The sequence below is a fragment of the Uloborus diversus genome, chromosome 4 (assembly GCF_026930045.1).
Source record: "Uloborus diversus isolate 005 chromosome 4, Udiv.v.3.1, whole genome shotgun sequence".
Lineage (NCBI taxonomy): Eukaryota > Metazoa > Arthropoda > Arachnida > Araneae > Uloboridae > Uloborus > Uloborus diversus.
Genome location: NC_072734.1, coordinates 5,630,734 through 5,658,145, shown reverse-complemented (window position 1 = coordinate 5,658,145; position 27,412 = coordinate 5,630,734). Strand labels below are relative to the sequence as shown.

General features: G+C 32.3%; 1 protein-coding gene across 1 annotated transcript in view; it reads right to left on the bottom strand.

Moving 5' to 3' along the window:
- The window catches only part of LOC129219776 (general transcription and DNA repair factor IIH helicase subunit XPD-like), a 137,971-nt gene extending 110,559 nt beyond the window's left edge, over positions 1-27,412 (bottom strand). The window contains exons 1-11 of the mRNA XM_054854074.1: positions 27,212-27,412; positions 24,134-24,233; positions 14,135-14,212; positions 13,762-13,824; positions 12,282-12,395; positions 10,972-11,088; positions 9,413-9,466; positions 9,255-9,317; positions 6,484-6,607; positions 3,096-3,192; positions 2,896-3,005 (exon numbers count right to left, since the gene is read on the bottom strand). Coding sequence (XP_054710049.1) covers positions 2,896-3,005; positions 3,096-3,192; positions 6,484-6,607; positions 9,255-9,317; positions 9,413-9,466; positions 10,972-11,088; positions 12,282-12,395; positions 13,762-13,824; positions 14,135-14,212; positions 24,134-24,233; positions 27,212-27,216 — 925 coding nt within the window. The 5' untranslated portion in view covers positions 27,217-27,412. The remainder of the gene's footprint in view (positions 1-2,895; positions 3,006-3,095; positions 3,193-6,483; positions 6,608-9,254; positions 9,318-9,412; positions 9,467-10,971; positions 11,089-12,281; positions 12,396-13,761; positions 13,825-14,134; positions 14,213-24,133; positions 24,234-27,211) is intronic.

Sequence of the window (27,412 nt, the reverse complement as noted above, 5' to 3'; positions counted from 1 at the left end):
AACATATGGACCAAATTTTGTTTGATTCCGCCTGTTACTTCCTGAGGAATAGCAAGCACGCGTAACTCAAAAAACGTCTCATTGCTCCACCCCCCTTGGAGGAATTCGCGCCAAAAACCAATGGGCACAAGTTCACATAGGGGCACATATGTGTACCAAATTTTATTCGATCTCATGCGGTAGTTTTTGCTGTAGAGCGGCCACAAAAAACTGGTCACACACAGACGTGACACACACACACACACACACACAGACATTTTCCAACTAGTATGTTGTGGCCATCACGAAACTTTCTTCTATATTTTTCCTTTTTCTGATCCCTCCCCATGCTTGATGAAGAAGCAATATTCCTAACAAAAACAAAATTACACATGCAAAAACTTGACGAACATCCCAATGTCTGAATTATTGCAAAAGCAAAGCAAAGAGCGAAAATTGAAAGTTATTTTAAATGCCTTGCTTGAATTAATTACAAATATTTTATTTGTTAACAAACATAAGATGGCAACAGTTAAAAATTTTAAATCATTGAGGTAATATTTCCGATCATTTCCATACAATTAAAATCATGAGAAATACGCAGACGACAATCTATTACGATTTATCTTTCTTATTGTTGCATTAATGAAGCTATTTTTATTCGCAAAAAAAAAAAAAAAAAAAATCTACACCTCTAGGAGCGATTGGAGTCAAAATTGAACCAAAGCCTGTTTACGTATGGATTCACATATATTCCGAATTTCAACCAGAACGTAGCATTACTTCTTGAGATAGGGCACTCACAATGGTAAAAAAGAACGGGCGATTGCGCTACCCCCTTTTTAGCTGTTGACACCAAAATAAAATCAGCTTTTATACCCACTAAGGGCTACTTGTCAAAAACATTTTGTTTGATTCCGTTCGTTATTTCTTGAGATACAGCAGTCACAATTGACGACAAAAAACGTTCTATAACTCAACCCCCATTTGAGCTATTGACACAAAAATTGAATCAGCACTTGCTCCTGTTAGGGGCAACATGTGGACCAAATTTTGTTTGATTCCGCCAGTTACTTCCTGAGGAATAGCAAGCACGCGTAACTCAAAAAACGTCCCATTGCTCCACCCCCTTGGAGGAATTTGCGCCAAAAACCAATGGGCACAAATTCACATATTGGCACATATGTGTACCAAATTTCGTTCGATTTCATGTGGTAGTTTTTGCTGTAGAGCGGCCACAAAAAACTGGTCACACACATACACACACACACATATACACACATACACACACACATACACACAGACAGACAGACATTTTCCAAAAATAGTCGAAATGGACTCAGCACACCTCAAAACCTTCGAATCCGTCAAAATTCGAAATTCGAAAATTTGCACGAATCCAATACTTTCTTCTATATATTAGATATAGAAGAAAGTAAAAATTATAACTAGTATGTTGTGGCCATCACGAAACTTTCTTCTATATATTTTTTTTTTTTTCTGATCCCTCCCCATGCTTGACGAGGAAGCAATATTCCCAACAAAAACAAAATTACACATGCAAAAACTTGACGAACATCCCAATGTCTGAATTATTGCAAAAGCAAAGCAAAGAGCGAAAATTGAAAGTTATTTTAAAAGCCTTGCTTGAATTAATTACAAATATTTTATTTGTTAACAAACATAAGATGGCAACAGTTAAAAATTTTAAATCATTGAGATAATATTTCCGATCATTTCCATACAATTAAAATCACGAGAAATGCGCAGACGACAATCTATTACGATTTATCTTTCTTATTGTTGCATTAATAAAGCTATTTTTATTCGCAAAAAAAAAAAAAAAAAAAAAAAAAAAAATCAACACCTCTTGGAGCGATTGGCGTCAAAATTGAACCAAAGCCTGTTTACGTATGGATTCACATATATTCCAAAGTTCAACCAGAACGTAGCATTACTTCTTGAGATAAGGCACTCACAATGGAAAAAAAGAACGGGCGATTGCGCTACCCCCTTTTTAGCTGTTGACACCAAAATAAAATCAGCTCTTATACCCACTAAGGGCTACTTGCCGATAAATTTTTCTTTCATTCCGTTCATTATTTCTTGAGATACAGCAGTCACAATTGACGACAAAAAAACGTTCTATAGCTCAACCCCCGTTTGAGTTATTGACACCAAAATTGAATCAGCACCTGTTCCTGTTAAAGGCAACATATGGACCAAATTTTGTTTGATTCCGCCAGTTACTTCCTGAGGAATAGCAAGCACGCGTAACTCAAAAAAAAGTCCCATTGCTCCACCCCCCCTTGGAGGAATTCGCGCCAAAAACCAATGGGCACATGTTCACATACGGGCACATATGTGTACCAAATTTCGTTCGATTTCATGCGGAAGTTTTTGCTGTAGAGCGGCCACAAAAAACTGGTCACACACAGACGTGACACACATACATACACACACACACATACACACATACACACACACAGACAGACAGACATTTTCCAAAAATAGTCGAAATCAACTCAGCACACCTCAAAACGTTCGAATCCGTCAAAATTCGAAATTCGAAAATTTGCATGAATCCAATACTTTCTTCTATATATTAGATATAGAAGAAAGTAAAAATGGTCGAAATGGACGCAGCACATCTCAAAACGTTCGAATCCGTCAAAATTCGAAATTCGAAAATTTGCACGAATCCAATACTTTCTTCTATATATTAGATATAGAAGAAAGTAAAAACTTATAACCCCCTTCCTTTGTGTGTTGGGGGTTAAAATTAATTTTATTGTAACAGAACAACAATACTAGTTTGCAAGTTTCAATTAATTAATTGCTTTGTTTAGAGCACTATACATAATTATCATCATAAAAATAGACTGAATGGATAAAAATTGTGTGATTTAAAATTACCTGGATTGGATAAAACAATATCGGTTTCTCTGGCGATGCCTACATCTTTTAGCCCTTGAACCATTCTTTGATATTCTTCTTTTAATTTTTTAGCATCAGTTTCTTTAATTCTAAAAGAAAAAAAAAGTGTGAAACGAAAATTGTTTTTCACATAATATTATTATTCTAAAATCTGAACTGGGTTTTAATCATTAACTCACTTATTTACAGTTTTTTCCAGTATTTGAATGCCATGATGACTCCTCTCAATAGTTCTTTTTGTTATATCTACACTCATAGAATCAATACAAACACTGTCTGAAAAAAAAGATTTTTTAAATTCTTAAATAAAAGATTACTCTCGATTATTTAAGGAACTAATTAAATAATGTTATAACATTTTAATGTCTAGTTTAAAAGTTGTTTGAAAATTATCAATACAATGTAGACACACACAGGTGCAGTTAAAATTCTTATAAAAAATTGGATACATTTTAAACACATTACAAGCATGTTCATGGGGGGTCATGGTGCAACCTGAATGTTTAAAATTTTTGGGAGGGTGCTTCAGAGGGATCTTGGAATTATTTGAGGAAGTCTTGTTCTTCGGAGGTACTGTCTAGGGGGTCATGGAGCAGGCTGCACCATTGAAATTTTTAGGGGGGGAGGGTGGTTTGCAGGGCTATTTTTCTCTTTTTTTGTGGAGGGGAGGGGCGTCCACTCAAGAGGGATTTTGGTGTTTAGGGGGAGGGCATCATTGCTGGTGGAGGGATAGGTACCCCTGTGCTCTTGGATGGAGTGGGTGGGGTCATTGCTCATGGCACCCCAGAAAATGGTAATGCATTTTAGCTGGTACAGACATTAAACTAGTACTCAACTAATGAGTGAGAAAAAGAGTTTTTAAGCCTCTCCAATGTCTATTTACAAATCCACCCTCTGCGTAGCACGTTATTACTAAACTCATAATATTAAGAGGTGCTTATTACAAAGTTTGCACCACAAGGCTCTAATCTGGTTGAATCACATGAGTCGTTCTTACAGGCACCTTTGGAGTCATATAACACTTCACATTAAATTATGACAGCTGTTTTGTTTATAGATTTTATCATTCTAGTAATATACTCACATATGAGTAGTATATTTCTAGTAATATACGGGGGTTATTTTTTTTTTTCAAGGTCTGATCGATCGCGAAGTGAAAACCAGAAAGTTAAACCGATGACTATGTGTGTAGATTTGTTGCCCAGTCTCTCCAGTAAGATTGTGCAGAGCATCAGGTCGCTGTGGTTATTCTGGAGCACACAGTGAACGAGGAAACATGCCCCAAAAAACTGCATCTCCTGCTAAGTGTGAAGTGCATGCTATAATTCAATTTCTGAATGCTGAAGGAAGGCAATTCAGAACAAACCTACAGGAAAGATATCATCAGGCATTGTCTTTCTGCACGACAATGTGCGCCCACACACTGCTGCTTTAACGAAAAACCTCCTGCAGCAGTTTCACTGGACAGTGTTTGACCATCCTCCATACAAGGTTCATACTCAATTTGGATAAAAAAATTCCATGACTTTTCCAAGACTTCATAAAAATTTTCATAACCTTGTTATACGAAGAGAATAGTATTATTTAATGTCAAACTTGCCAATTTTTTCGGGAACGGACATTAGAAAAACTTTTACATGAGTGCCATTACCTCATTGGAGCACTTACTTGTGACTGAAAAAATATCAGTGCATACTGCTGAAAGTAATAAATCATTCTTATTTGTCTTCATCACATAAATTCAAGTAAAATAAAAATATAATGAATGCAATACACTGATGTTTAAATGTCTAATAAATATTTAATAAATAGGGCAGAATAGTAATGAATGGGATAAAAATTGAATAAGTTTAAAGTAATAAATTTACTTCATAAAAACATTGCCCTTTGATGTCAATAGCGCATCTAATCACTCATGTAACTGGACAGCATATTCGTTCATCAAAGTAAAGCCACTTTTTACAGTAAATTCATTTTTCCAAACCAGATATTTCAGCTGGCTAAAAGGATCAGTTTTGCGAGCTATATGTTGGGCACTACTGTTTTAGAGTAATAGAATTCCCCTATTTCTATGTTCTATTGCCTGACTAAAGTCTTCATTTTAAAACCTTCAACCTATCAAGATAAATTCTGATAAATTTAATAATGAACTTTTTACAAGTAGTTGAAACGAACTCGGAAGCAACTGAATTACACTTTTTGAGGGGGCGTGGCAAAATCAAGAAATTGCGAATCCACTACTATAGAATATAAAATATAAGAAGTACTGAAAATGATGGTGGGTTCAAAATTAGTAATGCCCCAGTAGTAAAATCACATCACAAAAAAAGGTGAGCGGCTGTTACAGAAACGGATGAAATTGGATCCCGAAACTCGGATTTGTTTTTGAGATTGTTCAATTTATATGCAATATTACTAAATCACTCAATATTTCTTGCGCTCTTTTAGCAATTGTTGCTTTCTTACTACTAAAGACATTTTTCCATGACTTGAAATAAATTTCCATGACTTTTTTGAAAATAAGAATTTTCAATGACTTTTCCAGGTCTGAAATTTGTTTATTTTTTTTCCATGACTTTCCAGGATTTCCATGACCTGTCTGTCCATACAGTCCAGACTTGGTGCTATCCGATTACCATTTCTTTGGTCACATGAAAGGCTGGCTAGGAAGACAGACGTTTGGCTACGACACTGAGCCACAAATTAGCGTACAGAATTACAGACTAAAATCACAGGCCGCTGCCTTCTATGACGAGGGTATCTAAAAAATGGTACCACGCTACGACAAGTGTTTTAATCGGAGCGGCGACTATGTCGAGAAGTGGAAGGTGTACGTACATATTCCAAATAAAAGAGTTTTCATTATCTTTGTGATCTTCATTTTGTGATCGATCGGACCTTGAAAAAAAAAAAAAAAAAACACTCGTACTAGCATATGAATAAAAAATTGAAACACTAATAATATTAATAATAAATAGAAGACCAGCATGGAAAATAAGTATTTCATTTTGAGTGGCAGTACTGCTCCTCTAATTCTGATATTGAGGAGCAGTTCTGTAAAACTTGAGGAGCAGTTTTAGGAAATTGCCAAATTGTATTTTCAACGAGAAAACATACATTTTTAAAGAAATGTAATAGTTAATGTGTGTATTTAAAAAGTTTTGAACAATGACTTCATTTACAAACTTTTATCACTTATCTTTTACAAAATATAAATACTGGTGCAAATAGGTGGTTCTACAAATACAGGAATACTTAGGGTAAGAAAATTTCAAAAAATTAAATTTGTACCTTTAAAACAATTTTAACCATTTGCACTCTGTTTATTAATAAAACTGAAATTCGAAAATATTAAATTTATTTATTTATTTATTAAATAAAATTAATTAATTGTTTGCATTGCAAAACTTTTGACGTGATTTATGATATTGTATCCTGTTTCATATCTCAAACTGCGATACAATATCAATTTCCTACACGGTAGAAGACGCATGATGAAAATAACAATTTAACTTCAAAAAGTTCAGAGATTATGTGTTAGAAAATTATTATGAAACAATTGAATACCTATGTTATGTGCCTCGTCAAAAACTACAACTGATGATTTAGAAATTTCTTTTGAAACTAAATCAGCAATTTTTGGGTCTAATAAGTAGTGGTAACTGTACACAACAATGGTAGCTTGGGTGATCTGAAAGTTTGAACATAAAATACCATTTAGAACAAGAAATTATGATAAAACAATTAATATTCAAGTTCTAGAATAATTAAAAGTTTATAGATCTAAATCGCATAAAGCGATAGAAAAATATGAATACATTAATATGTCTAGTAATATATTTTTATAGTATTTGAAGTCCAAAGGAAAACACAAGACAGTTCAAAAGAGAAAATATGGATAGAAAAATAAACAAAAGATGTGCTGAAAGGAATTAAATGCTTGAGATGACATTTGGTTTACCAAAGAAATGACAATAGGTGAACTTATAAAGCAACAAAAGGTGTGGCTAAGGAACAAATAGCGATTAGAAATTGAGTTAGTAAACAAAGGATCAAGTTAATAACCAAAAGCATAAACTTAAGTGAAACATGATCAGATTATAACTCATTAAATTTGAGGAAATAAAAACGTTTTATGCTTTTTTTTCATGGAACACCTTCAAGTTAATAAAAATCTAAATAAACTTAACACTTGTCTTACAAGCATCAAATAACTGGTTTGTTTAACCGTAAGGTTTGGCAACACCCGGAAGTTTGATCACGTGATTTCTTTTTAAAACTGTAAATGAATACAAACCATGTTGGTTTTGACTATTTCTGAAACATCTCTTAGTTTCTCTGAAGAAAAATGGCAAAGTCATTGTTTAATCAACAGTGATACTTAAAATGCCAAAAATAAAATAAAATAAAAACAAAAAACAAAAAAAAAAAACCCATAACAGTTCATTACAATATGCTCATATCATGACAGTTAATCCATTCGGGAAGAAAGACGACACAAATCTTCATCAGTGACAGCTGCTCCACCCATCCGAATGCATCCTACTCAAAAATCCGAACAACACACATTTGCGGGTTAGTTTCCGAACGAAATGTTTACTATCAGATGGCGTTACTTATTCATGTTCCGTTCAAATGATTGGTCTCCAACATTAGTATTTCTCTCTCTGACCTCAGAATTGGGTTCGTCAAGTGTCTGTGATTTATTGGATTTCGTGAATGAAAATAAACATGTGCTAGCAAGTAAAAAGGGAAATGTATACTCAATTTGAAGTGGCCATTTCTAGTTTTGATTTCATTTATAATGGAATTTCATGGGAGATATTCTAGCAAGGGGTTTTACTTTTAGACTCCTTTGTATCCATGGTGAACACGTCATCTTTCCGAGGAGGAAATATCTAAATTTATGATTGATCCATCTATGTATCTTTTGGGTTACATTGAATCTACAAATTATTTTTGTTGGAGTTCCTCATACAGTAGTTACTTTCTAAATTCATACGCTGAAAAAGAAGGCAAAGAACTTAGACGGAGATGTGTCGTTTGCTCAAAGCACAATAAAAGACACACTACCTATGAGCGTAAAATGCGCACTACCTATGAGAGTAAAATGAGCAATGCTCATTGATCCGTGCTTTGAAATTTTTCATGAGGCTTTAAAATATTAATTGTTACAATATTCTTCAAGTATTTCATAATATTAAGCATAAATACTTTTTCTGTTTTGTATAAAATATTGTTTTATTTTGTACTTTTAGTTATAGTAAAAAACAATATATTTTGTATTTTTATAGCTAAATATTAATAATTTTCATCAAATTGCCTGTTTCATTTGCCTGCCATTGAACAGGTTTAAACCTCAATCATTAGGCTGCAATTCAACGTAATCTGGTGAGAGTATACAGCAAGCCCAGATTGCAATGTAATCAGAACAGTACTGCATACTATTCTGGAGATTGATGAAACATAAGAAAGAATAGTTTTACATTTATTAATTGAATAATTTTAATCTGATTAATACAACAGGCATAGTGCAAAACAGTTATGTAAAATAAGCCATACAGAAGTTTAATATATACAGTGGTCGCCGTTTATTAAAATCACATTCGTTCTGAGAACATTTGATTTTATTAAGCGGCTGATTTTATAAACCGGCGTGCCTACATTTAAAAAAAATGAATGGTTTTGAAGTTTAAATTCTCTAATAACGGAATGAATTACTCAACATACAATCGTCATTTTAACTAAACCTGAGGTAATTCTTTTTATTTGCACAAAGGTCTTAAAATATTGGAGTAAATTTGTTTGGTTAACAGAATTGGAGAGCAAAGATTCAATATCGTTTGAAAGTTTACAAAATGTTTTCAACATTATATTTTTCTCGTTGCTCTAAAGTTCGTTGTATATCCTCAAGGAAAATTTGGCAATGAGATTTCCTCAACTTCTGAAACCGATTCCTTCACTCCTTGGTGCTTCTTCATTAATTTTTTACATATGATGTCCAAAAGTTTGGTTTTATAAAACGGCGATAGAGGTTTTATTAAAGGATGATTTTAAAATGCTTTGATACTGCAATGATTCTGTTCTTTCAGATTTGATTTTAAAAAACGGCTGCTTTTATAATCCAGTGATTTTTTTAATAGTGGCGGGTACTGTATATTATATGCAAATATATCTTTCTTTTTTTTTATTTCCTTTTAATAAAGACTATGAGTTTCTAGAAAATAATTAGTGCATAAAGAACTATATTCTTTTCATTGCAAAAATTAATAATGATTGCATAGAAATAATTTTAACTTTAAAAAATAATTAAAACATTGAATCATAATACAGCTTACAGCATGTCGAGCCAAAAAATATGGGCACCATCCGTTTTTCTTCCCATAATCCTTCAAATCATCCTATGAAAATAAGCAAACAAAATGATAAAAATCGGTTTTCCTATAGGAATAAGAAAAATTCAGAAGAGATTTTTTTTATCAGTACAAAATCATACCAAATCATATACGCCAGCCGGTAGAGGAAATTCTTTTCCATTTCTATCAAAAGCCTGAAAGCAAGGAACAAAATATATTTAAAAACTGAAATTGCACTGAATACCTACGTAAACATCATTTTAAGGGGTCACAGTACCTTTCAAACATTTTTTTTAAATTTAAGTAAATTTTATATTTCTTTGAAACCATAACATGCATACTTATTTCTTAATCAATATTTTATTTTCAAAATTTAAAAATATTGCCTACTTTTTAAAAATTCAAAAAATTGAGAAAATTTTCAATTTTTTAAAATCCCTAAGGCTATTTTATTTTTGCATTAATTTAAAAAACTTTTTTGCTAAACGATCACTATAATAATCTCTAAAAATCTGCATTCATTTGCTTATGAGTTCATTAGAAAATTTTCTGTGATTAATTATGTAAAAAATCAAAGTTTTTTTAAAAAAAATTTGGTTTTTAAAGGTTTAACATACTTTAAACACTTGAGTAATTTATAAAATGCTTATCCAATGCACAGTTTTGTCAAATATGTTATCCCAATTGCAAAAAGTATTACTTTAAAGCTGTATCTTCAATAGAAAAAAATCCTTAGGGATTCTAATGACATGAAAACACAAAAAAAACCATCATCGAGAAAAAGCAATTTAAAGTTTTTCTTTTGCATAAGAACGCATAGCGAGCATGGCCTAAAACCACTCATAACTCTTTAAATATTTGAACTACAGCAATGAAACTTGTCCCCTGTGTTCAGAATAGTCTTTAGTTTTGAAATAAGCAATGAAATTTTTTTGATCGTTTCATCATTTTTGAGATACTGTATAACCTCTTAAGTTAGGGGGCCAAATAGGAAAAGCTTGTTTAAAGTTTTCACTTACATAAAAATTTGATTTTAAAACAATTGTGATTTAGCATGTTTTTAAAAAAAAATGTCTATCTTCTTCTGTGCCTAGACTGTCAATGGTTTTGATGACAACAATGCATTTTCTGCATTAATGCAGTAATATGCTTTTAGCTATAACCAATCCAATGTTATTCATTATAAGAGTGAATGTAATTCATTTCAGAATTACTAACACTGGCAGGGGTGCCCACCTAGAGGGGTCATGGAGCAGACTGTGCCATTGAAATGTTTAGGGGGGTGGGGGTGTTTTGACTGGTATTTATCTCATTTTGGGAGAGGCTCTTGCTTTTATGGGGGGGGAGGCAGTCTTTGTGATATTTAGAGGGGTTGCATCCTTGCTCTTAGGGAAGGGGCACCCCTGACATTGTATAGGGAAAAGTTAAACCAATGCAATTCATACAATAAAGTCGAATTTGAGCCTCAGCAGGTGTATTTTTCTATTATTGTTAGTTGTTTTAAATTTACTGAACCTTTTGTGGCTTTTTTTTTTTTAATAACAAGAGTTGTTTTAGAACTTGTACCTTTACTTTCTAGTATCAGAACAAAATTTTAAGATTATAACATGTGCTTATAAGTTTTTTTTTATAAAAGTAAATTATTTTAAGTTGTTTATTTATTTATTTTATGAATACATAATAACAATCAACAACTCACCTCAAAGTAGGCACAAATATCTACATTTGGATCAACAGCAGCCATACTGCGCTTATGAGAAGCTGTTAAAGCAAAGCATTTGCCATCAACTATTCTTCCATCCTTTTCTCTGCTGACCTGGTAAACAAACAAAGAAGTTTGTATTAGTTGAAAGGAAAGTAAGCCTGAACTTAAACCTGATTGAAACAATTAGACACCTGAAACTTCAAGCTACTGCAGAACATGTATTTTCAATAGCTACTAAATAGGTGGTGTAAAAACACTTTTTGAGTTCTCATAACACATTTCCCCCAAAGGTTAATCTGCCAATCATGACACTCATAATTCACTTTCAATCAAAAACTTGTAATCTGTATGAAATTAATATTGTTACAAATTCTGTAAATAGTAATTATTTTTATGATTAATTTGTTGTAATCTGGCTAAACTGGGCATTTATTCCATTATCTTTCATCTAAAATTATTGTAGTAACGTAACCTGTAAATAGTTTCGTGAAATGTACATACAGCCCCCTAACATTCGCCTGAAGTATACGGTCCCCTATTTTTTATTGATAAGATTCGTGAATGAATAAAAAAAAGAAAATCGAGAAGCATTTCAAATTTTGTGGAAACTTTTCTTTCGATGTCTATAAATAGCCGTGCCGCCAGATAAAAAGTCAGTCTCGACTGAGCGCGGTTGCGCTGAGTGTGTATTAGCTGTTTATTGTGAGGCATTTTGCATTGTGTTGTTGAGTATTTGGATGTAAATACGTGTAAACGTTGAGTTTACGGTGTTATTTGATATTTGCTTAATTGCTGACGATTGATTTAGCAATTGTAACTACATTTCCTGTAAATAAATCTCCTGTGCTTTTCTCAAAAAACTGTGTCGTCATCTCAAGAAAGTTTGAAGTTGTATCACAAACTCTTAACAATACAAATACGGAATGATTCAAGCAGTTTTCCATCCTTTTCTTGGTATTAAGCATTATCACATGGGCTAAGTTGTATCTGGCAGTTTTGTCATAAATTCATAATGAATTAATTGTTTTCTTGGGTAGTTAACAGAAAAGGGGTATAGTATTTTTTAAAGGATATTATCAGCAATTAGATTTTGCAAGGGAAAGAAAATGTGATTTGAAACTTTTTAGAGATTCTTTATGGTCAAATTAAGATTCCCCTGACATTCAACAATTCATTCTACTTTCATTACACTAATAAAATGAATAAATCATACAGCAAGTCGTTAAAAAAAGATGGGTGTTAAAAAAAAAAATCAGCAACATGTACAAAATGTTTTTTCCTTAAAATTATAAAACAAAGATTACCTGTGGATGGCAGCAGAGATTTTTTCGAGAACTCAAACATAAGCCTACAATTTTATTGACTTGGCCTGTTTCTTTCTCAATGTAAGTAAGTAAACGGCGCAGTTCCTGAAGAACCTGTAATAAAAAGTCATTGCAGATTCCAGTTTAAAGAAAATGTATGCTCTTCATACATAAGTGAATATTTGAAACACACAAGTTCCCGCCAAAAAATTATTTCTTAAACAAAATAAGGCAATACTGAGTAAGCAGTAGGCAACTACTTGATGAACTTCATCTACAGTGTAACTTCGATTAAACGATACCCAATTAAAGGTTTCCTCAATTTAATGATACATTCCACTGGTCTGAATTTGACTGCATTCAATGTCTATGCTCCCCTATTTAACAACTAGTGGTACCCGCACGGCTTTGCCCGTAATAGAAAAATTAAAAGTTCTTTTGGTTCGCTTGTATATTTACAAATAATGTATGGTGAATTCTCTTGCCAATTGGCTTGTACTCATGCTACGGTTCCACATTATGATAATTTCGTATCTAGCCAATTGGCTTGTGCCCATGTTACGGTTCCACATAATGATAATTTCGTAAATTAATCGTCCATCTTATGATAATTTTTTTCTTAAAATTGGAATAGAAAAAGAACCACATCGAACTTTCGAAAAATCGCATCGAGAATTATGTAGCATGGGGGTGTGCGAAAAATCGCACACCCCCATGCTACAAACTAACTTTGTGCCAAATTTCATGTAAATCAGCCGAACGGTCTAGGCGCTATGCGCGTCACAGAGATCCTGACAGACAGACAGAGATCCTGGTAGACAGACAGAGATCCTGACTGACAGAGAGACTTTCAGCTTTATTATTAGTAAAGATAACTCTTTCCAGTCTCTTGACAATAGCTAAATCTAGGTTATACTGTAGAATATTCTTTCATACTTTATTAAACACCTATTTTCAGCAGGAATATGCACAACAAAAGTGATCCTTTATCACTTCCATTTGAGGAGATATAGTAAAAAATGATATGATCTATGTAATTGTTGAAGAACTCGCTAAGAAAAAATAGAAAAACAAAAGGAACTAAATTAACAGGTAAACTACAATGCATTGTTTATAATTTTACTTATAATAAATTGATTCAATAGTCTCTTGTTTTTCCTTTAAAAAATGACCATGAAGTATGAAGTGAAAAGGGGGGCGCTTGAAACTAGCGCAAGCACTGAGACCTCAGGTCTATTGTACTATCCCTGCTTGGACTACTAAAGGAGCCCAGTAACAGAAATAAATTTCAGCAGTTGCCTAGCCGAAATTCTAGGCAGTTCCCAGGGATCTACATAGCGGTATACCAAGCGCTCAAATCTTTGCGCAGAGTAGAAGTCACATTCACATAGCACATGAATTGAGCTTTCATCAGCCGCATGACATCCTCTAAACGAAGGATTACAATGAACGCATCCATACAATGAATGCAACAAAATACCTTTTCAATTTCCGGAATTGTTCGAGAGCAATAAACTAATTTGGTCACTTCGGCAGGATGGGCCTAGAAAAAGAATACGTGTGTGAATATGAAAAGTATAATTCAGCATATTTTTTTAAAGGAAATATAAAAATACATTGAGTCATTAACATCACATGAAAATTTCCATCAAAATATAAAATAATCTGCCAAAAATATAAACATTAAAAAGAAAACTGTATCAAAACATAAAATAATGAAATAAATATATCAACCAATAATCCATTATTGACACCAAGATAAAAATCCGCCAAGCAATGCACTTTTAACAGAAAACCACCAAAAACTTTTTGACAAATTAAATTTAAAACAAAATATGCAAAATCAAACCAACCTTATGATAAGCAACAATCAGAGATAGCAGGGAGAGTGTTTTTCCAGTGCCAGAAGGCATCTCTAAAAGTCCATGGCCCTGTAAAGATGGATGAATTAAAACATGTCACTTAAGCAACACTGGTAAAGAAACGTTTCATAGCGTTCGTAATTCAGTTGTAGTTATCTTTTTTGCAAGAAAACTACACAACTACTATTTCGAAAAACAACTTATTGCTATATAATTTATGTAGTTACTAATATTTTCATTTTCTCTTTTTTTGTACTGCCTCAGCAATTAGCTGCTATGAATAGCCAATCACTCTAGAATGTTTCAACATTAATGACAAAAAGAGGATAAACATTAAGATTTTACCACATTTGTAGATTAATTGCTGTAGAATCAGTTATATTTAGGGGTAAAATGCAATTTCTTTAATGAACTATAAAAGGATTTTAACAACATATTTATTATGCTTTCATAAAGGTAAATTATGCAGAAATAAAGGTAATTTATATAAAAGCATCAACTATGTTGGAGTAAAAATATGCAACAAATCCTGTTTCCCCAGTTCTTTCGATGTTTTTTTCTCTCCTCCAATATGTAATAACCAACTACATTATGCTTATATATACAGTCAATTCGCGATAACTCGAATCTAAAGGGACTGAAGAAAAACTTTCTTCTTATCTGAAGTTCGACCTACTGCTAGTTTCGGTTTTGGACATTTAAATATTAAAAACCATCGAATATTTTATATAATATGTACCTATAACAGACAAAATTACAAACTTAAAAAGTTTTTAAGCACAATATGCAGTTTAATCAAAAATATTGAGAGAAAAAAAATTAAAAGCATAGTTTTGATTTTGATACTGCTGAAACCACTTGAATAGAGCTGATTCTACTTTAGGAAAAATGCATATCTTCATTAGTTTCAAATTCGGATTCACTGATTCTACCGCTTTAGAAATTTCTCTTTTTCTTTTAATATCATTGACGGAGTACTTGCTTAGACATCTTTAATAGTAAAGAAAACTCACTCTGTGTCTCAGGAACTTATCTGCAAATAATCGAACTAAAGAATGAAGGGGAATACATCTTAACTTAGGTCAGTCTTTGATAAAAGGTATAAGCAGTTGACTTGACAACTTGACAGCTTTAAAACAAATTCGTAGTCAAGCAACATGTCAAAGTGTAAACAGTACAGTACAACAAATGAAAACAAGCTAACTTATTTCTAGGTTTCCGTATTTTGGGTTTCTTATCTGTGCAATCACCTCTGCCTCGTCTTTTGAGTTGTTCAATCGATATTGTTTTACATTTGATTTATTCCTCTCTCTGCTGTTTTTTTTTTAAATTATCTTTTTACAATTTTTTGTTCTCCTTCTAAGTCTATCTTGATTCTATCAACTTTCTTATTTTCTATAGATATTTTTTATATGACTTGTATGACCAAACGCCATTTTTTAATAGTTCTTTTATTATTTCTACATCTCTATTTTGTCAAAGAGTCTCTTATAATTAGTCTTCATTTAGTATCCGCCCAAAATTTTAGACTAAAAATGAGCAGTCAATTTTCTTTTATTTTAATTGCCCATGTCTCACTACCATACAAAATGATTGGTCTAATGAGGGTTTTGTATTGTTTTATTTTTGAATTAATAGTAAGGAGTTGAGATTTTAATTGCTCTTTAAACTGAAGTAGCATCTATTCGTCATCGAAATTGCTAGTTATTAAAATAAAACCAAAATAAGTTAATCTAAGGTAGCATACAATCAAACTTATGCCTGATTGTCAAAATTATAAAAATAATTTCAAGATGCAAAAAGACTGAAATCTCAAATACCGGAAAAATAATCCACGGCGAATAAGTTAAATGTTGGCATGGTTCCAAAAATTTATTTATTTATTATTTATAAAAATAAAACATAAAATAAGTAAAATAAAAGATAGTATATGTCAAAATAAATTTCCGATTGTCTAAAACATCAAAATGTTTACAAGATGCAAAAGGATTGAAATCTGAAACGGAGAATATATTTTTTCGACACACGTGTTGAGCACATTGTACCCATAGCTTTTTCTCCTTTTTTTTCCAATAAATATCACAAACTATAAAAGAAGTCGCCTAAAATTGTAAAAAGTCGCCAATTTTCTGAAATAAGTCTCTTTTAGGCCATTTTTGACCAAAAAAAAACGCCATAGTTGCCTACGGTCAGAAATAGTCACAAAAGTCTCCTTTTTAGTCGCCAGTGGTAACCCTACAATTTGAGTTGGCTAAAACTTTGTTCACAAAGAGTTACCGTAACAGGTAGGGTTCGATATATTCTAAGTGCAATTTATCTGTTCGGATAAACTTCTTCCCGATAAAACTCTTCGATTTTTTTTCTATTAGATCCAGAGTTTTTATTTTTAAATTTTTTTCTTTTTCACTAATTTAATCAATAAAAAAATAAATAAATATACATAAATTATTTTCAATAGTTTTTTTTATCACCCCTCCCTCTTTTCTTTTTATCGAATTTGCCGCCTCTGCTTGTTGTGCCCCTGGTGAGAGCCACTCCTGCCAACTGTTAGAATTATTTATGTAAATTAGATCTGCACACGTGAACTAGTTTATATACTGTAACCGCACCTAATGCGAATTCCTGATCATTCATTGAATTTCTGAAATTTGCCAGTTATATAGATAAGTTGTAGTAGTGCATGAAGCTACGATAAATGTCGTGTCAACTAATAAAGAATTAACTTGAATGCATTTGTGAATTACTCAATAGTTATCATGAAATTTGACTACTTGAATTTAAATTATATCATTTTTGGCGCCCAACGTGGGGCACGAATGCGAATGGAATAAATGAAGTTCAGAACAGTAGAAGTTGTAATTTGGAAGCAGGCGTATTATTGAAAAACGCTGTCTTGAAGTATCGAATGAAGATTGAAATATCGCATTAAGTTGAATTTGACAACGGAATGAATAGATTTGTACATCATGGCAGTTTTCGTCCGTTTCGATAAAATTACACCTACAGAATTTTCTATCGTCTGGATAGTACTGGTGTGTGCGAGTTTTTCATAAAGGTAAGCGATTAAAAATGTCAGTAGAAGGTGATATAGTAAAGACAGCTGCTGAACTTAATAAATTTAAAGCTGCTAGAAAAACAATTCGGATTGCAGTAACTAAACTTGTAAATGGTATAGAATCAGGTCTGCAAAGTGAAAGTTTTGATAGAAATGCAATTGAGGAAAATTTATTTTTGCTTAATGCTAAAGAATCAGAGTTAAAAATTCTTAATGAGCAGATATTTAATTGTTTTGTCGGGGAGGAAGCTGAAATAGAAAAGGAATATAGTTCCGTGTTAGAGTATGAGGAAAAAATTAGTTTATGTCAATTTAGAACTAAAAAGAAATTAGATTCTATTTCAAATGCTGTACAAAATCAAAATCAATCCACTGGTGACCACATTGTTTCATGCAAAAATGAGGGAAAAAAATAACATTCGTTTGCCTAAGATTTCAATTTCTAAATATTACGGAGATCCAAGCCATTTTTTGGAATTTTTTAATTCGTTTGAAAATGCAATCGGGAATAATTCTGAATTATCAAAGATTGAAAAATTTACTTATTTGAAATCGTTGTTAGGAGGAGCTGCGTTAAATGCAGTATCTGGGTTCTCACTTTCAGATGAGAATTATGACGCTTGTATAGGTTTAATTAAAGAAAGGTTTGGACGCGTAGATTTAGTTATTTCTTCCCACATGAATAATCTTCTTAATTTGGATCCTGTAAAGTATTCGTCTAATGTAAAAGCTTTAAGAACACTTTACGATTCTTGTGAAATAAACATAAGAAGTCTGAACTCATTGGGGATTGTTTCAGAATCGTATGGGAGTCTATTAGGACCAATTATTTTAAAATTGTTGCCTGATGATATGAATTTAGAATTTAATAGAAAACGTAATTCGAAAAAACAGTAACGTCACGGAGCTTTTGGATTTCATTAGATTAGAGGTAGAAAGTTTGGAAGCCTCGAATGTAATTATAAATTCAAAGAAAAGGAAATCAAATAGTGAGTTTGCGCAGAATAAAAATAATTACTCTAGAAGTGTTCCCACAACTTCGGCGCTAACTACAATGACTAATTCATACTGCTATTATTGTAATGAAAATACTCATGATGTTAGAAAATGTGAGAAAACAAATGAACAAAAAAGGATGATTCTAAAGAATCAAGGGCGTTGTTATAAATGTTTTAGAAAAGGGCACGTTTCGTTTAAATGTAGGGTAAAAATTCCACCTTGCAAAGTTTGTAACAGTGTAAATCACAATAAATTGTTCTGTAGGAAAATTGTTTCAGATTCTGAAGATAAAGAAAATGCGATTGCATCTTTGTCGCTGAATTCAAAGACAATTTCTGAAACTGCTGATAAAGGTATATATCTGCAAACTTGTACTGTTCATGTTTCAGATAAAAATAGCTTGTTAAGTCGAATCACGCGCATTTTGCTTGATTCAGGATCACAAAAAACGTTCATCAAATCAGGATTAGCAAAGGAATTAAAATTAAAATGTATAAGAAGGGAAAAACTGTACATATATTCTTTTGGATACATTAAGGGTAAATTGAAAGAATATGATGTTGTCGAAGTTAAACTAAAAAGTATGCATGAACCTAATAGTTGTATAACAATTGAAGCCCTTGTAACAGATACAATTTCTGGAGCGCTTATAAAAGTACCCTCGAGAAGTATTTTAGAAATGTTGAAAACGGAAAATTTACAATTAGCCGATAATGGCGAGTCCTCTGAAATAGAATTATTGCTGGGTTCTGATTCGTGTTGGGAAGTACAAACAGGGCAAAAGAAACGAATTAGTAAAAGGTTATTTGCAGTTTCTTCATTGTTTGGGTGGTCGTTAGTTGGAGCTTTCGGGGAAAATCAATCTAGTGCTTCTATGTTTACAATTGGTGCTACGCAATGTGAAAGCGAGGATCATAGCTCAATTAATGATAGTTTGAGAAAATTTTGGGCTTTAGATCATATGGGTTTGGAGGAAAAAGATGATAAAAACGATGAATTGGTCATAAAAAAGTTTGAAAGTGAATTGAATTTCAAAAATGGGAGATATGAAGCTGGTTTGTTATGGAAGTCAAATCATGAACATTTGGCTAGTAACTTTGAAAATGCTAAACTGCGTCTTATGCATTTATCTAACAAATTAATTAGTGATGAGTGGCTTAGGGAAAATTATGATAGTATCATAAATGATCAGTTAAGGAACAAAATAATTGAAGAATGTGGCGTTGAAAGTCACGATGGTAATACAATGTACTACATGCCGCATTCTCCGGTCGTAAGAAAAAATGCGTCAAAAACTAAAGTCCGTATAGTGTATGATGCCTCATCAAAAGTTAATGATGAAGTATCTTTAAACCAATGTTTGATACCTGGCCCAAATTTAAACCCTTCAATTTTAGATTTGATATTGTGTTTCAGGCAGTTTAAATATGCATTTTCGGCAGATATCGAAAAAGCCTTTCATCAAATTGGGATTGTAGAAACTGATAGGGACGCATTGCGATTTTTGTATTTTGACAATGAATTAAATATAAAACATTATCGTATGACTCGTGCTCCGTTTGGAGTTGCTTGTAGCAGTTTTATTCTCGCATGTACTATAAAACATCACATAAAGAAATTGTCAGTGGAAAATCCAGAGATTTTTAAGATGTTAAATAATTTTATTTATGTAGATGACATTTTTTACGGTTCAGATTCCGTAGAACATGCCTTAAAGAAGCGGGAATGAATTTGCGTCAATTTAGTACAAATTCAGAAGAGCTTGAAAAAATCTGGGATAAGAATGGAATTGTTGAGGTACAGAAAGAGCACAATGATACTTTAAAGGTACTAGGACTTAACTGGTGTAATAGTAAAGATGTATTGTTTTTAAATATAGATAAGTTGTCTGAAACACTAAATAAATGTAGAATAATCACAAAAAGAAACATATTAAAAGTAACCGCTACTATTTTTGATCCGGTAGGATTTATTTCACCTTTTGTATTGAGAGCAAAATTAATAATGCAAAATCTTTGGCAGTTGGGTTTAGAACTTGACGATGAAGTTCCAATTGAATGCAAACAAATGTGGTCAGAGTGGTGCGATGAAATAGAAACTCTAAAGAAATTCGAAATTTGCCGCGAATATTTTCCTTGCGAACTAAATCATAATAAGAATAAAGAATTGCATATATTTGGTGATGCATCAATAAAAGCTTACGGTTCAGTAGCGTATTTAAGATCGGTTGAGGACTGTACTGTAGCATTTGTTATGGCAAAATCTAAAATTGCGCCGATTAAACAAAAACTCACACTACCAAGACTAGAATTGTTAGCTGCATTAACGACATCAAAACTCGCAAAGTATCTAAAAGATTTGTTTTCCATTCAAGAAGAAAACATTTACTTGTGGACTGATAGTCAGATCGTAATACATTGGATTCGAAGTGCCCCTGAGCGATGGAAGTTATTTGTCAAGAATAGAGTATCCGAAATACAATCTTTAACAAAATTTAATGCATGGGGACATTGCAGTGGATCCGACAATCCGAGTGATATATTGTCACGTGGGTGTTCTGCTGAACATTTATTGTCATCAAAATTATGGCAATCCGGACCAGATTGGTTGTCCGAATCAAAAAACAATTGGCCTAAGAAAATGCCATTGACATCTGGGCTTTCTGATGTGGAGCTAGAAAAGAAGAAATGTGTTGCTGAAAATACAGTTCTACCTTCTGTTGCGGTGAATTCTGACAGTCTTCTGAATCTTGAAAAGTATAGTAAACTAAGTCGAGCTGTTAGGGTGACCGCATGGATACAAAGATTTATTTATAATGTAAGGTGTAAAGCTGACAAGAAAATAGGTCCCTTAAGAGCTGAAGAACTTTTCGCTGCAGAGTTAAGTTTGATAAAGGAAATTCAACATGAGCATTTTAGTGACGAAATTACTTGTTTAAAACAAGAACATCAAATTAGTAGAAATTCTAAAATTCGTGAATTGAATCCATTCCTCAGTGAAGACGGGATATTGTTAGTAGGAGGCCGACTACAAAAATCGACTTCGAGTTTTTACGAAAAACATCCAATTATTATTCCATCAAAAACTCATTTTACTGAAATCTTGGTGCGAGATGCACATGAAAAAGTTTTCCATTCGGGAATTGCAGGTACTCTTGGGTACCTTCGGGAAAAATATTGGATAGTTAGAGGACGGCAGAATGTGAAACGTATTATAAGAAAATGTATCATCTGCCAGCGGTTTAATTCCAGACCAATGCAGCAAGACATAGCCCCTTTGCCATCTGCCAGAATCGAAAAATCAAATCCGTTCGATGTAATCGGCGTGGACTATGCTGGACCTCTGTTTGTTAAAAACGAAGATACGAAGTATTATATTCTTCTGATTACCTGTGCGGTGACTAGAGGTATTCATCTGGAATTAACTAAAAACTTGACTACGGAATCTTTCTTGCAAGCTTTCCGTAGATTCGTGTCAAGAAAAGGATTATGCTCTGTTATCTATTCTGATAATGCAAGAACATTCAAGGCAGCTGATGCAGAACTTAAAAAGATGTGGCAAGTATTAAGTCATCCTGACGTAAAGAACTTTTATGCCGCAAAAGGTATACAGTGGAGATACATCGTAGAAAAAGGAGCATGGTGGGGTGGCTTCTATGAGAGACTTGTACGATCAGTCAAGACTATGCTAAGAAAAACACTTGGTCGCTCCTCACTGCATGCCGACGAGTTGGAAACTGTCTTGATTGAAATAGAATCGGTGATAAACCACAGACCTCTGACGTACATTGAGGATGATCAACATGAATACCAGGTATTATCACCTGCTCATTTTCTTTTAGGAAATAAACCATTAAATTTGCCTCCAGTGAAATATACAGACTTTGTGCCTACTAGTAATAGGAAAATTATGTGTAAAATGTATCAATATCGTGAAAGACTTTTAAATAGATTTTGGAAGTTGTTCTACAAAGGCTATTTGTTGCAATTAAAATCGGTAAACGGTGCGAAAAACCACAAAACTAAAACAGAACTAAACGTGAATGATATTGTTGTAATAAGAGAAGAACTTTTACCGCGTAACATGTGGAGATTAGGAAAGGTTGTTAAGACTTTTACTGGAAGAGATGGATTAATTCGCAGTTGCGAAATTAAAACGGAAAGAGGCATATTAAAAAGGCCAGTTCAGTTGCTGGTTAAGTTAGAATGTGAATGAGTTGTTACATGTATTTAAAATTGTAAATTATTGTGAACATTTGTTTTTAATTGTTGTACAAAGTTAAAAGTTTACTAATATTTGATATTCTTACTAACAAGTTTATGCTATAAAAAAAATGTTTACTAATATTGTTGTTTAAACTAAATTTTGAACTTTTTTCAATTTCGTTAATTTGAATTGTTTGATAAATTCTGATAAAATTTGAAAAATTTTAAATGTAAAAAATTCTTCATTTAAAGTTATTTTTTGAAGGTATTTTGAGATATTTCTGAGAAGTTTGGTAAGTAATTCTTTGAAAAAAAAAAAAGACAATTGAAATTGTTTAAAAATATTTGAATTTGATTTTGAGCATCTTGAAGCTCTAATATGAAAGTTATTGGGTTCTTGGTGTTCTGAACATTCTGTTCAGCCGGGCCCAGTGTGTTAGAATTATTTATGTAAATTAGATCTGCACACGTGAACTAGTTTATATACTGTAACCGCACCTAATGCGAATTCCTGATCATTCATTGAATTTCTGAAATTTGCCAGTTATATAGATAAGTTGTAGTAGTGCATGAAGCTATGATAAATGTCGTGTCAACTAATAAAGAATTAACTTGAATGCATTTGTGAATTACTCAATAGTTATCATGAAACTTGACTACTTGAATTTAAATTATATCACCAACCCTAGGTACGCCACTGATCATGGCAACATAGTATCTTGCATTTTTCTTACATACAAATAAACAAACCAAGTTACTCAACATACCATTAAACATTACAATTTATTCAAAAACATTTGTGTTAGTTTGTTTTTTAAGAACACAACTAAAGTTTCATATGATGTGTAAAACTCAAAAAAAAAAAAAAAAAAAATATTGCAAAATTTACTATCCAAGTGTTACCTTTATATCTTATTTATTGCCTTTTTAAAATTGTGAAACAATATTGTTTTTTGGTGCATATTTTTTAAAACAATCAGGTAATCAACTTTACATATTTATAATAACGTACAATTATGAGCTTTTTTTCCTTAGTAACTGTTTTATATTTAAATGAGGTGTATTTAATGCAATGTGTCATAAGTTATAAGAAAAATTGAAAAGCAATAAAATTTAAATTTAAAATCTAAGTGATTCCTCTTACATTAAAATAACTTTGAACGTCATAATAATATTAGAAAATAACAATTTGAATAAATTGTATACAACGGTATCATTCATTGAGTAAAAAAAAATATATCTTTGTTCACCAATTGTCGATTATTTCAATTTGTTTACTATTCGGATGCTGAATATTTTAGTATTCGGTTGAAGCGAATATTCGGTTTGTCTGCCGATTAGGCAGTATACGGAGGGCTTGGTGCATCCCTAATGAACAACATCTGAGTTTTTGTCTTTTATATATAAACAAATTTTCTGCATTGAAACCATGCATTAATCCAGAGGAGGTTAAGCCCCCCCCCCCTCCGTAAATGATCAAACATAGCCTAAAGCTACTTTTTAGGGATCTCTAAAATTTGTCTGAAATCCCCTATTTATTCCCAAAAATGACACTTACACCCCCCCCCCCCCATTCACCCTCAATAGAAGTTGGATCTGTCCTTGATTGAAAATGGTGCTCCTTGAAACTTACAAAATTGTGTTCACAACAATTTGCAAATTTCATGCTTTATTGTTGTTAATTTTATCATTTTACCTTTCATCAGTTTTAAAAAGTCTACAATCATATACCTTAGCATCAAGACTTCGTTTCAACTCAAGCATATAGGAATATTGCTCTGGATAGATGAAATCATATGGAAAATACACCAATAGACCATCAATATTGACCCTAAAAAATAAATAAATTAGTAACATTTTGATCTGTTGATAAAAAATATGAATGATTAAAAAGGACAAATACAGTGAAAAATGTTTAACATGCAACTAAATACTTTTTGATGTTAAGAAAATTTTGTGCTGAAATTTTTTCAAATGGAACAAAAATCAACAAAATTTTCAGTGTTAGTTTTTATTTGGATTTCATGTTAAAAACTACAAGTATGTTGGATTGACTGAGAGAAACAAGTAAGAAATTATAGATTTTTTGTGAAGGACGGGATAATCAGATATTTGTCTCGTTTTTTCTTTTATTATTTTTTTTCTATTTATTTTTTTAAAGTCTTGTTCAGATCCATATTGTTTACAAAATGCTTGAGATCATCCACCTGTAACTACAGAAACAATTTCGGACAAGCAAACATATCTAATATTGAAGAGGGACTTTTCAACTATGAATTGAGATTTTTAACCAAGTCTTCAGAAACTGCATGTGCTATAGGATTCCCTACAATAAAATTGTCCATTACTTTCACAATATCGAAAAATTAGATTAGTGAGTGGTGCAAGCACTAACTAAACAGAGTTGGCAAAAACCCGGGTTTTTTTAAAAAAGCCTATGGACCCAGGGTTTTTTTAAATAAAACCCAAAAAAAAACCCAACCAAAGTTGGGTTTTTTAAAAAGAAATGTGGTTTTTTTTTGTCTTTTTTTAGGGAAAATGTGGGATACTTATAGCATATTATAGCGCAAGTATATGGACAAAGTGCAAAAATTGTCTTCGGGTAAAAAAAGCTGGAAAACTAGTTAAAATTCAGCGTTTTCAGAAGAAAAGTATAAAAGACGAAAAAACCCAAGAATGGTGAAGTTTCAGATTTTTAAATTTTCATTATTACCAACAGTAAAAGCAAAGTTACTTCTCGAGTGATAAAATCTATTGTTCGTTTTTAATTACTACATTTTTTTTTTTTTTTTTTTGCATTTTACTTTATTGTATTTCATTTTGTTATGCAAAACTACTGTAGAACCTCAAGTAGTTTAAATCCCTTTTGACTGAATTCCAGCTTAATCAAGACATTTCTTTGAATTTTATGTTGCCTGTTTTTCTATTTCTGTGTACAGAGTGAGAAATATTAAACTTTTTCGTAAGATAATGAAAATACTGTACATGTTCTGTTTTCTGTCAACCGTTTGAAAAATCTGTTTATTTCTAAAAAATATACCTTGTGTTTATTCGAGATTTGTGACGTGTTGGTTAGCAGAAAATAATTCACATGAAAGCCTTTTAACTAGATTAGTTTCCTCTGTACAATCTACACATATTGAGAAAATCAGACGTGACAGGACTTGGTCAAGATAATTTGAGTTATTTTTTGACCAGTTAAAGAAAAAAAGTTAAATACATTTATTTAAAATCTTTGAAGTATTTTTTTAATGCCGTTAAGAGTTAAGAAATACTATTAAAGTTCAAAATTCATTTTTTATATTCATTGTCTGTGGTGAAGAACAAATAAAAAAGAAGTTTAAATTGTGAAAGTATTTAAATTAATTTTTTTAAAAACTTCTCAGAAAATTAAAAAAAACCCAAAAGTGGGCTAAATAATGGGGTTTTTTAAATGGGTTTTTTCAAAAAAACCCATTGGGTCCAATTCGGCCAACCCTGTAACTAAAGCCAAGGTGTAACAATCAACAAACAAAATAGATTGATTTACTTCCTTCACTTTGTTTAGACTTCATAAAATTGAACAGTTAGCACTTCTCTGTTCCACGAAATAATGAAAATAAAATTTTTTCTTTTTGATGCCGATTTCCAGCAAAAGTGTACTAGTTGTTTTTACAAAATAGAAATGCTTATTTTTGCCCAGGGACAGCCCAAACAAAAATTTTGGCAGAGGGACCATTTTTAATTTGCCGAACGAAATTCAAATTTTACAGAATGATAAAATACAAATATGCAGACATATCATACGTATACATAGCATCTAATAAGAAGGAATATTAGGCCATCATTTAAAAAATTTTGAAAAGAAAAAAGATGCATCAATGTTGAAATATTGCCTTCAAATGTACCAAACCGTCGGTAAAATTTGCAGGAAAATAAAAATTTTTGGAAGGTCACACGCAACAGTGACCTTCCATTGGGGCGTTCCTGTCCTTGCCATACCGTTTTTCTGAAAGAGACAAGTATTTAAACATGGTAACATAACTGCGCTTCTTCAATACAATGCGAAAATCATAAATGGCAAAAGCTTGCCGTCTGGTGTAGAGTCTAATAACGAGAATCTGCATGCCAGTCATCTACAGCAATTTCAGTCTCATTCTGGCAACCTGCCCATTACTGCAAAATACTACGTGTTTTTCTGTGCCTTTAATCTCACACAGTGTCTTTTCTCTTTTTTACCCTTTTTTAAAAGCCTAATGGAAGCACCAGTGTACTCTGGCACGCTTCTGTGTGCATGCCTTTTAATATAGGCCTGGATCTGCTTTATCCGCAGTGCAGGAGCTGGGGGGGGGGGGGGTCTTTAAGAGGCCCAACAATACAAGAAATTGAGAAAGCCAACATTAAGGCCTCAACAGATTTTGTTACCCAAAATTTATAGATCCGGGCTTAACTAAGTGAGTTCTGGGGGATATTTTGATAATTGGGAATTTGGCGATCTTTCTTCATTGACATCAATTTTTGGCTCCAGAGCCTCCGCGAGAGGTATTTTTCTTTGCAAATCTAAACAAAGAGATCGGAAACACCTATTCACATAGGGTTACTATAAATCAGCAGGGTTACCAAAATAAAATTATTTACGCCAAAAATGAAACGACCGCGCCAGATTCCCAATTATCGAAATATCCCCGAGTTCTGCATTGCTCTACTTTCTTTTATACAAAACAATCACGTTTATCTGTTACGGGTAAAAAAATATTTTTTGCTTGAGAAGAGTTTGATGGATGATCAATAGAATGAAATACGATTCAAAGCATGACAGAAAAGGCTCACTTCATTTTTCAGATTTCCAAGCCAATTCAGAGTTTCGCATTTAATATTAAGCAGCGATATTACTATTTTGAAAAATTATCATGTAAATTCAAAAGCAAAATAAAAAAAACAGCTTAGCAAATCGAAAATGCAACAAACAATTTGCAATACATCTTTTAAAACATAACGATAATTAGGTACGCAACGTTAAACAATAAATAG